The 12500-nt window shown below is 35.1% G+C and overlaps 1 protein-coding gene across 9 annotated transcripts in view; it reads right to left on the bottom strand.

The window, feature by feature from the left end:
* Positions 1–12500, bottom strand: part of Lar (tyrosine-protein phosphatase Lar) — a 494163-nt gene that overhangs the window by 35215 nt on the left and 446448 nt on the right. For all 9 annotated transcript variants that reach the window (XM_085660233.1, XM_035866054.2, XM_035866056.2 and 6 more), the window contains 2 exons: positions 1260–1370; positions 64–339 (listed from right to left, as the gene is read on the bottom strand). In XM_085660233.1, coding sequence (XP_085516359.1) covers positions 64–339; positions 1260–1370 — 387 coding nt within the window. The remainder of the gene's footprint in view (positions 1–63; positions 340–1259; positions 1371–12500) is intronic.

The raw sequence follows: 12500 nt of genomic DNA, 5'->3' as shown, positions 1-12500 counted from the left end.
ACACACACACACACACACACACACGTAATCGTTATATTTTAATATTCAACATTATTTACGCACATTGAACTTTCACCATAGAAGTAGCGTGTATTACACCAATTGGACTGGACGCCGTGCAAGTATAATTAGCTGATTCTTGTATGTCCGTAAGATAGAGAACATTTTTTCCAACTGGTAGATTGTCGTCGGGTGTTATGTCAGTAGCTGGATATTTTCGCCATTGTACAACCGGCATAGGTGCACCAACAGCAACGCAGTTCAAATTCAATGATGCTCCTAGCGTGACCTCGCTCAGAGTTGGCGGTGGTATCGAGAAGCTCGGGGCAACGCGACGAACTAAAAGCAGAATACATTTTTAATCAACCGTCAACAGACTCACTAACTCACTCACTCATTCACTCACTCATTCACTCTCTCTCTCTCTCTCTCTCTCTCTCTCTCTCTCTTTCTCTTTAACCATTGTTGAATATCGTTTGTGTTATTTTCAACCGTGCTTTTGTATTTTCATTCCTCCTCTTCTTTTTTTTTACCCCTTCTCCCCATCCCGTTTTTTTCTTTCTTTCTTTTTTCCGTTTTTTTCCTGTTTCTCGTCCGACGTATTTGTTTTTTTTTTTTCAAGCTATTCGAGCAGTTGTGAATCTTTTATTCGCATAGCTAAAAGAATCTTGTAACGCGACAAATAAAGGGGTTGAAAAGTTTATGAGATCGTTGTATATATACATACATATATACATACATATATATATACCATGTGGAAGGATTGGTACGAGGAGAATTGAAAAAAAATTGAATCCCCATACCCTGTCCCTTCGTCCTTCAACCAACCCCTTTACTTCCTCCGTCACGGCTTCGAAAATCTTTTTATCGTATCTTTTTGTCACGCACTCGTTTAGTCATCGCAACGTTTTAATTACCCTTTCGTTTACGTTAATACTAATTACCGTGGTACAAATGAACGACTTTGTTAGAGGTAGCAACGCTAGATTGATTTATTTCAATCGACTTCTTTTTCCTAATCATAATGGATTCGTTAAAGAGACATAGGATCTCGTTTGTTCACGAGCCTTGTGAAAAGAACATCGAATTCGATTTATACAAGAGTGAATTTCGTAATCTGTCTCTGTTGCAATAATGTATTCCAATATAATCACAGTATATATGTAGCTACATATGTACGTACAAATCCTTTCTCTTTTCTATATATATATATATATATATATTACATATATATATTGTATAAATGTATACATATGTACCTTTAACGTATAGCAGAGTTGATTTCGAATATTCCGTGCCGACAGAATTGTTCGCCACGCATTCGTATTTTGCCTGGTCGCTACTGATAGAGTTTGTGATTTGCAATGTACCTGAAACAGCAAAGGACAAAAAATTATTTAATAATAATAATAATAAAATATTAACAATAATAACAACAATGAAAAAAGATCCTTCGATATATATATATACATGTATTTAATATCATTAAAAATTTCATTATACCGATTATAATAATAAACAATAGCCAATTATCAGAATTAAATGTTAAGAAATTTATCGAAAATATTATATATATAAATATATATACGTTTCATTGTTCCATTGATATTAATGACGATGAGCTCTGTTTATATAAGAGTTTTCACCCTCTAAACGAATATACGTCTGTATTCAAACTGACTTATGAACCCCTTTTACTTCGTTTTTCCCAACCTTAATAGAGTTCCTACCGTGCTGAGAAGAGGCGTGGAGGATTTTCCCTATGGCTTGTTGTTGTGTGTATGTGAAAGAGAGAGAGAGAGAGAGAGAGAGAGAGAGAGAGAGAGAGAGAGAGAGAGAGAGAGAGAGACCAAGATAGAAAGAGAGAAACCGAAAGAGAGAGAAAGAGGAAGAGAGACAGAGACTAGCAAACATTAACCCTCCATATCCTCATCACCCTCGGCCAGTTCGTGCAAGGTTTCGACGATGCATCAACCCCTTAGCACGATACCGCTGCAATGATGAACTGGCTGTTGCGAGGCGTGTGATTATCTTCGCCGACGTCACTCCTCCGGTATAATTTAACTCCCAACGAAAGTTTGCAAGCTATACTACTACTACTGCTACTACTACTACTACTACTACTATTCCCTCTTCTGTACTTCCTCTTCACGCTTTTGCGTCTCCACTCCTTCACTTTCTCCCTTCTTCCCTCCGTTCCCAACCTAATCCCTATCACCCTATCTCTTTCCTTTTAACGAGGATGGCGAAAGATAGACAGAAAGAGAGAGAGAGAGAGAGAGAGAGAGAGAGAGAGAGAGAGAGAGAGACGACGGCTTGAGTAAACAATGCACGAGGTTTCCTTTCTCTCTGTCGAATGAGAGAGGGAGAGAAAGCATACTACACTTGATTGTTAATAGACTAAACGTCTCGTTTCATCATTGAACGTAGAAAATATTAATCGACTATAATACGAACGGATATTATTTTCAAATGATTATCATAGTATGGTTTATCATTATAAGCTTGCTGAATCGATATAAAATCAAAATCATTTTTACGAATGCATGACTTTCTTCTTTCTTTCTTTTTTATTACTATCGGATATCGTAAGTAATCATTTTATTTTTCAAGATACGCTCTATAATTTAAAATACGCCTTTACGAGAGAGAGAGAGAGAGAGAGAGAGAGAGAGAGAGAGAAGAGAGAAAAGGAGTAATAGGTTATCAAAAAGGCAAAAGGTGAATCTTAACGAGATCTTCTACTAGTTCTTCAAGAAACGAAATTTGCGATGTGAACTCGACGAGGATTGTTCTCTCTCTTTTTCTCTCTCTAGATTATATCGTATGCAAAGACACACACAGAGAAAGAGAGAGAGAGAGAGAGAGAGAGAGAGACAGAGAGAAGAACGTGCTCGACAAGAACGTTAGATATATTTCCTAATGGAAGGTCTGCTTTCGGTAGTACAATCAACGGTAGAATCGAACCTGCAATCAACGTAGTCAGATAATAGTACTGGTACCTACCCTATTCGGGTTGCTTAATTTCAACGTGCTACGAGAAATGGACCCACCCATTTTAACATCGTCAATTTCGTAAGTTCCTAAACCCTGTAGAACGGGGCCCGTGCTATTTTTGGCTATTTTTTTTTGTCTTTCTCTCTCTCTCTCTCTCTCTCTCTCTCTCTCTCTCTCTCTCTCTCTCTCTCTCTCTCTGTCTCTCTCTTTACAAAGTTCATGGAAGAGAGGAGAAACGATGGTGGTAAGGGGATGAGGGACAGTGAAGGAGATTGGTGGTGAGGAACAGTTCTGGGGGGATTGCTGAAGGGTCGCAAAGGGTAGAAAACACTCCATCACAGGGAGCAAAGAGGTAGGCACTACCTGGTGGTCTGATATCTTCTACGATCGGAATACGTAATCGTGGCTCATCTACAATTTCTAGTAAAACAAGTAGGAAGGAGAACGCGTGCGGCCATACATACCGTTATATCTTTCTTCGGGTCACGTGCCCATTGTTAGCACTAGTACTCGTCGAAAAAGTTATTCTCTCTCTCTCTCTCTCTCTCTCTCTCTCTCTCTATCTCTCTCTCTCACTCTCTCACTCTTTTTTTTCTCTCTTACTTTTTCTCATTCACTCTCACTCGTACTTTCTCAAAGACGCTACGAGAAAAAGCCGGAAGCTGTTTCTTCCTTCTCCTTTTTTTCCTCCCTCCTCCTCCTCCTACTCCTCCTTCTTCCTCTACTTCTTCTACTTTTTTTGTTTGTTTGTTTGTTTTTCTCTTTTTTTCTTTTTTTTTTTTCTTTTTTTTTTTTTGGTTTTTTCTTTCATTCTCGAACGAATGAATGCACGACTGAACGAAAATGTAAGTCAGTCGCAAAAAATATACGTATGTACTCTTTCTCTTTTTCTTTTCTTTGTTCGTTTGTTCTGTTTTTTTTTTCCCCTCTTTCTTTCTTTCCTCTTCTCTTCATCTCCTTTCACGACTTCTTTTCTTCCTCTCTCTCTTTTTTTTTTTTTTTTCTTTTTTTTTTCTATCAAGCGATAACGCGACCAACTTGTCGAATTTTTTTCTCTTCTTATATCCTTTCTCTTTTCTTTTTTCTCCTTCCGGTTTCTTTCTCTTTTTTTTTTTTGCATAGCAACAAGCAAACTAAACGCATAGAAAAAAATGTAACATTAACTTTTGTAACTTTTTGTAACTCGTTTTTAAGGAAAGTTTTGAAGATCTCTATGAGAATACATTCAACTTTCGTACGGATAAGTTGCATACGTATATTCTATAAAAAATAGAATAGTAAGTTGTGAAGTAAGATATATATATATATATATTTATATATAAGACATATTATAAGTATAATGGTTAAAAGATAAACTTATAACTTATAAAACTTACGATTGACGAACGATTAACTTCGGCAAGTTAAGTAATGCGAATTTAAAGTAAGACGTGGGAAATATTTCCGTCTACGATGCTTGTTATGAATTTTACATGATCGACGCACGCGAGAACATATTTTCACGAAAACGTTCAGAAACGAACAGACAGTTTCGAATATATATATATATATAGATAAAAGATGAAAGGTTTGACGTTACCCTGCTGACGAAAGTCTGAAGTAACAAGATACGTTAAAACGTTTCGAAATAAGCAAACGAAAGATAAGGGGAAAAAAAAAAAAAAAGAAAAAAAAGAAAAGAAAGAAATACAAAAAATAAAAAGAACGAATATTCGTTAATGAGAGAGCTGCTATTATCATTAAGGAAGATAGAAGCTTTTCCTTTGTTCTCTTTTTTCTCATATCAGAGAAACGAGTGACAAAAAAATATTATTACATTTTTATCTCCTACTTCTCGTAAAAATAGAGTGATCATTTTTTATATAACTCGAATCACTAAATCGACTAGTAAGAGCGAGAGGAATGAGTTTGATAGATTAGTATTCTCTCTCTCTCTCTCTCTCTCTCTCTCTTCCTCTCTATCACTATCTCTGTCTCTGTCTCTCTTTCTCGTATTTGCTCGAACAAAGTCTCGAGGGGACGAATAAGTAAAAGTATCCTCTACGATGGAATGCCTTTAATGTAAACATAATAAACATATTCTATCGAGATCAAGTATAACATTCGTAGTATAGTACCAGTACTAACCATTACTTTTACTATTACTAATATTACTAGTACTAATATTACTATTATTACTATAATATATTTGCACGTATGAATTTACTTTTCTACGAAACTTAGTTTTTCCATCGTACGAATGTAATAATAACTATGATTCTACCAAGACTCATTATCGGCAAAGCTTGTTTCATTTTTTTTTTTCTTTTCTCTCTCATGTTCGCAAAATACGATTCTCTCGCCTCTACTACACTTCCACCCTTCTCCCGCTTCCCATCCCCATCTCCATTCGCTCTCTATAAATCCCATTCTACCAGGTGGCTTGATGCCATTTGTGAAAAACGTTTCTATCTATACTAACGTGGCGTAGCGTAGCGTACCTATCGGCAAACCGTAGAAACGCGTCGCAACTATATTTCGCTTTTGCTCCGGTATAATATTAAATATAAGGAAAGATATTTCAATATTGATTCACAAATACGATGTAGCTGGAAAACGTGTACGGAGTAAGAGTGTATATGAAAGGGAAAGAGAGAGAGAGAGAGAGAGAGAGAGTTCTCCTGTCGTTTCAACTTCCTCTTTCCTCTTTTTCTCTCTTACTAGAACGCATTCTCTAACCCAACCAAGAGACGTCCTATAAATATGTATACGTATTTATGCCTGGCACATGCCCGCATATAGCCTGTCTCCTTCGGCACGCTTCGAAGAAAACCTCTTCGTCTTTTTCTTCTACCATACTTTATTTTCAAACGACCTTTTACCTAGGTATACACGAATTCTTCTTCTTCTTCTTCTTTTTCTTTTTCTTTTCCATCGCGTGCGTACGCGCGAGTGAGTGAGAGTGAGAGAGAGAGAGAGAGAGAGAGAGAGAGAGAGAAAGATTAAGATAAAAAGAGAAAATTTCTTTACGACAATTTTCAAAGACAATATAAATCTTATCTTTAATTTACGATATATATATATATGTTATATATATGTATTATACTTTAATTTATATATTATAATAATTTGATATATTTTTATCGAATATCGTGTAAAGATAAAAAAAGATATTCCAATGACGAATCGACAGATGTATGATACCATCCAATAAAAAAAAAAAAATATATATATATATATATATATATATATATTTTAATAATCCTATATAAAATATTTGTCAGACTCTATCGTTGAATCTTCGTTAGACACGTTAAATCACCCGCGGATAATTTTAATTTTTCTTTTTCAACATTAATACACGAGACAATTCGCGTATATCCGCCTAATATCAAAAGCAAAGCAAAGCAAACCAAAGAAAGAAAGAAAGAAAGAAAGAAAGAGAGAAAAAAAATAAAAGATACTTAAATTTACATTAAAATTTTATTAAAATATATGAACGCGAGAACGACGACGATTAAATTTCTGATATGCTTTTTGCAAAGTATTTTTTTGTAAAGAGACGATCGGTTGGTAAGGGAGATTAGAGGGAGGTTAGGAGGTGGTTAGGAGGTGGTTAGAAGGAAGTTAGGTGAGAGATTGGGGATGATTAGGGGGTGGTTTGGTCGGTATGAGGAAGACGCGTACGATAGCGTTCTCTCTCTCTCTTCGACTAATCAAAGAGCCAAACGTGAGCCGCATTAACGTCAAAAGCGAATAGTCTCGCGTTAAACACGATGGCACTACCATCACCATCACTACACAACCATCACCGTGCCAGTGGATACAAGGGAGCGGGTAAACGGAAGATCATGCGGGCAGAGGAATGTCTTTGGGAAAATGCTTTAAGCGTTCACTCAAGCGCGAGCGTCATTCGTCTTCTCGTACGTCTCGAGGCTCTGTGCCTTTGCAATCATAGGAAATACCTACCCCTAGCAGCCTTCGAGTGCGTTCTTCGACAATCTCCTTTCTCCCTGTACTCCTTTAACCCCTCACCTAATACCACTACGACTACTATTACTACTACTACCACCATCACTATCACTAATACAACCTGAACGAGCTGACGTTTGTAAACCGGCTTCGAAGGATCTTTTCTACTTCCCCCTTCTGTAACCTACCACTCCGTCAAATGGCGTCTCGATTGGAAAGGGATAGGGGGGAGGGAGAGGAAAGAAGGACGAAGATTTCTTGTAAAGCTTGCTAGGAAAAGAACTTTTCAAATGGAACACGAAAAACGATCGGATAAACGAAATTATATATATAGATATCTCTCTCTCTCTCTCTCTCTCTCTCTCTCTCTCTCTCTCTCTCTTTTTTTCTCTTTCTTTCTTATACACACACACACACACACGCGTGCGCGCTCGCGTGTATATTAAATAAATATATTCATACGTACATATTAAAATAAAAAGGGATTCTTTACAGAAAAAAACAAAAAATCAGCAATAGAGAAAATTTGGGAAAATTCGTCGTTGACGAATCTTTCAAGAGTGAATTTTCCATAGTGAAAAATCGAACGAGAATATTCGAATAAGGAAAAAATCTCACGATGATTCTCTCTAAGAAATTCTTTTTCACTTTCTCTCGAGGATCGTGATCGTTGAAAAAAGAAGAAAATTACGGGACAAAGGTTCGTTTAAGGTAACGAACGTCATTCCACCATTCGAGATTTCATGGTATTGAATACTCTTTCTATCTTTTATATTCGAAAAATGCTGAAGGAATTGAGAAAAGTCTCGAAGGTATCTCTAAGTAGATATCTATGTATGTATATATATCTATCTATATATATATATATATATATATATATATATATATATATATATGTATGTATATATACATGTATCCATAATCTGTTAACACTTTTTGCCAGAACATCTTCGTTCTTTTTTCGTCTGCTTTCGTCGAAGACGAAGAAGAAGAAGACGAAGAAGAAGAGGAAGAAGAAGAAGAAGAAGAAGAAGAAGAAGAAGAAATGAATGATGTTGCAAAAGTAAGTACCAAAAATATACTAACATTTCGTACCACATCTTCGTCCATTTCGTTGTAGACGAAGACGAAGACGAAGACGAAGGCGAAAACGAGAACGAAGACCGAAGAACGAAGAAGGAATGGATGGTGTCATAAAAGGAGGTACGAAGAGGAATATGAGGTAACACACTCAAGTTCTTTGCTTATAGACGTATTCCGTCATAAGTCAAGTTTTCCCGAGGGAAAGGGTAGGTCTAATGGTCCCCGATGGAGGGTGTTCTCGAAAGGGCGTTGGCATCGAGGATGTGTTCTCGACATCGTAAGATAGAAAAGACGAGCGATGGATTCTTGAAAATCTATAGGAATAAGGCTGATTGTGGGCGCAAGCCCACAGACAAGACGTCTACAATCAACCTAAGAAAGACAGAGCAAGAGAGAGAGAGAGAGAGAGAGAGAGAGAGAGGAAAGTTTTCGAACGTATCAGAATGGTTCACGGTTGTTTCGCGACAGTATTCGAAGGAATAAGGGTGATGTGTTGAAGTTTAACGGGGTTGGACTGAGGCCAGATAAAGAGAGAAAGAGAAAGAGAGAGAGGGGAAAAAGGGGAATGAGGCAGTTAAAAGAGACGAGGAATGGTCTGGGAATTTCGGCACAGGTGTTAAGTCTCCCTTGTTCTACAATATATAACTCGAGGCTTGTTTCGAACTTCGAATCATCCCTTTCTTTGAATTTTCTCTCTCTCTCTCTCTCTCTCTCTCTCTTTCTCTCTTTCTCTGTCTCTTTACTATGAACCAGCAAGAGCTTTAATGGTAGAAATTTTACGAGTGTTGACGAAGAGTTAACCATTCTCTCCCTCCCTCTCTCTCCCTCCCTCTCTCTCTCTCTCTCTCTCTATTTCTCTCGAGCTTCTCCCCATGCGGCTTTTATTCTCTTTCCTTCGTCCCTTTATTAGCAACCCTAAAAGTTCGTTCACGTTTAACCGTCTAACTATGAAATATAATTTAACGATTGGATATATTAAGTTCTTTTCACCTACACTTGTATATATATATATATATATATATATATATATATATATATATATATATATATTCACGTTTACTACGTTACACGATACAATGAACAATTCATAATGAATAAAAGAGAGAGAGAGAGAGAGAGAGAGAGGAAGAGAGAATGTTGGTTGGATCGATGGAAAAAAGAATGAGAAAATATTAAACCGTTTATAAAAATTAAATGAAACGATAAAATGATATAACAACTTAGGATACTGTGAATGTTAATATAATTAAATCAAAATGAATTTCTGAATTTATTAACGAACTATGAGTACTTATTTTCAATGGTGAAAATCTTGTTTAAAGATGCATGCAACGTAAATACTTCAATCGAAATCATCATCATCATCATCATCATCATTATCATTATCATCATTATTATTATTATTATTATTATTATTATTATTATTATTATTATTATTATTATTATTATTATCATTATTATAATTATTATAATGTATGCTCGATTATATATCCGATGTTCTCGAATTAATAATTTTCCTTCCTCTTAATAATCTTATAGTTTCAATTAAAGTCTATAAATAATTATCGCGTAGAAAATTATTATCGTGGGATAAGTGTTTTTTTTTCTTTTTTATTGAGAATGAACTGACGAAGAAAAAGAAAAAGAAAGAGAAAAAGAAAAAAAAAAGGAAAATAAAAGAAAAGAAAAAACGAAAAAAGAAATAACAAAGAGAGATATAGATCTTATCTCAAAAAGTAAATAATCCTCAGATAAGAACGATGAATTGAAAATTTTTAGATATATCGAAAGTTTAGCGCGTCTTAACGTTTAAGCTCGCACGATTTTCTAGGATTTATGAAAGCCTTCCTTTCGGCAGGATGGACATCATCCTTCAGACGCACTACGTTTATGCTTCCAATCTTTTTTCTTCCAGAGCTATGTTCATCCATTTTCCAGAGGCTAAACTTTATACTAACAGTGTACGTCGGTATATATATATATATATATATACACGCAGAATGTTTGTATATATATATATATATATCTCTAACATTTTCTCATGATCTACTCTTTGCAGTACATTAAGCCATATATAATATTTTATGATATAACAGGATGGGCAGGTAAGAGAGAGAGAGAGAGAGAGAGAAAGAGAGGTAAAGGGAGAAAAAAGGTTAAGGTAGAATATCGTATCGGTTGAAACAGCTAATGATATTGGCATAGAGAAAGATGACTATGAAACATGCGAATAATGCGTTTATAAAGCTGTTTATTGACTGATGGCGCTCTTCTTGCATTGTCATCTCTTGTCATTTCTCACGTAGAAAAAATTTTCTATAAGAAACATATCAATTCAGATCTAAATATCGATTCGATTCAATTATCGATCAAAATCTATCGTTTATCAACGAAAATCTCGAATATGCTATAATAAAAGGGAAGAAAAAAAAGAGGAAGAAAAAAAATTAACGTCGACAAAATTGTTCGTAGTTATTTAAAGAAAAAAAAAAAAAAAAAAAAAAAAAAAGAAGGAAGAAAGAAACGAAACAGTACAACTCTGGAACAATCTTTTTCATCTTTTTTGTTACACCTCCCCTCCCCCCCCCGCCGCCTGTCTTTTTTTGCTTTTTTTTTTTTTTTTTTTTTTTTGTTCACTAAAGACACTGTTATCGCCATAACAAAAGACCAAGCGCAACGTCCTAGTTTGCAACATCCATAGTTTTCTCTCTTTTTTTCTTTTTCCTCTCTCTTTTTTTAATCGTTGGATGCACATGCATCCACGTTTCCACGTTCTAATGTATATAATATACTTTTGTTTCTCTTTTTCTTTTTTTTCTTTTCTTTTTTTTTTTTCACGTCGCGGAACAGAGAACAACTGCGAGCTCTTCGTGCCATAAAGACAGTTGTTGAGCGAATAGTAACGGCGGTATATGCCGGGTATTACGGGGAGAGGGGGGGGGGAGGGTACGTACACACATACCCCTCGCTCGATAATGATACCGCACCCGACGATAAAAACAAAGTTTAAGCCCTTCTTCTCCCTAGAGCTAAGCTACAACGACGCGTTTTTTCTCCCCCCGCGGCACTTCACCCTCCACCCACTATCCATCCTTACATCCGACCATACGCTTATACATACAATCAGGTGTGTTCACGCAAATCGTATTTATCGAAGATAACTATGATATTTTTATTATCTTTACTTTTTTCTTTTTCTTTTTTTTTTCTTTTTTTTTCCATCTTCTTCTTCTTCCTCTTTATCTCATTAATGTATTTGTTTATTTGTTTACACCTTCATTTATTTACACCTTCGTTCCTCCTTCTATTTGGCTTGTTCCTTTTTTCTTTTTCTTCTTCTTCTTCTTCTTTTCTGTTCCCCATTCAATAATTCCCGCAAAATCGAAGATATATATTCATTATTTTCAAACATTTACATTATTTCAAACATTTACGTAAGTACGACAACTGTGTCTCAATTTTAAAGGATACTCGAAAACAAATTAACATAATTATAACATTCATTCGCGTTTCCATTCGTTTCATTCGAAAACAATAAATTGAATTGGATTTAATCGTAATTACAATCTTTTCATTATTTTCCATTTCTTAATAATCGTTAATTACAGACAATTTCAAATCAACGTAAGTCGATGTATTTTTGATTGATATTTACTTCTCCGAAACGAATATTATTTATATCGTTTACACGATTTCATACCGAATGCGATAACAAATAAATCGATTCTAAAGTATAACGATAAGATATAATATTTCTCTATAATTCATCGTATACATGATTCTAATGTATAAATCAAATAAAGTAATAAATATAGAATGTGATATTAAAATGTTATTTATCATATATCGATCGTGAATCGAAGAAGTAGTAGAAAAAAAAAAAAGAAACCAAAAAAAAAGAAGTACTACGAAATCTCTCTTCCTCGCTCCCTCTCCCCTCTCACCCCCGTATATATATATATATATATATATACATATGTATAGTCCAATTTTTTTTCGTCTTTCGACGTGCGACGTTTGAAAATATGACATGAAATAACAGATTCGAACGAGAAATCGAAAGAAACGAAAGAAATATAGAAAAAGATAGAGATAGAGAGAGAGATAGAGATAGAAATAGAGATAGAGATAGAGATAGAGATAGAGATAGATAGAGATTGAGAGAAAAGAAAATTGACGTAAAATTTTCCATGTTCTAAATAGTCTCTCTCTCTCTCTCTCTCTCTCTAGATCATGAACCATTCGATCGTAAGGATCGTGTCAATCGATGATATATATATATATATATATATATATATATATATATGTGTGTGTATATACCTATGATAACTGGTCAGAAGTAAGAGGAATAAATTTTATGGGAGGTAAAAAAGTAATTCGATGATAGAGGTAAAGAAATAGTAGAAGATATGTGCCTGACACAGAAGGGACTATGAAGAACGACAAGGGACGATGAGATTGGTTTGGAT

The sequence above is a fragment of the Vespa mandarinia genome, chromosome 11 (assembly GCF_050613455.1).
Source record: "Vespa mandarinia isolate Hongniang chromosome 11, ASM5061345v1, whole genome shotgun sequence".
NCBI lineage: Eukaryota > Metazoa > Arthropoda > Insecta > Hymenoptera > Vespidae > Vespa > Vespa mandarinia.
This window is presented reverse-complemented; position numbering and strand designations above follow the sequence as displayed.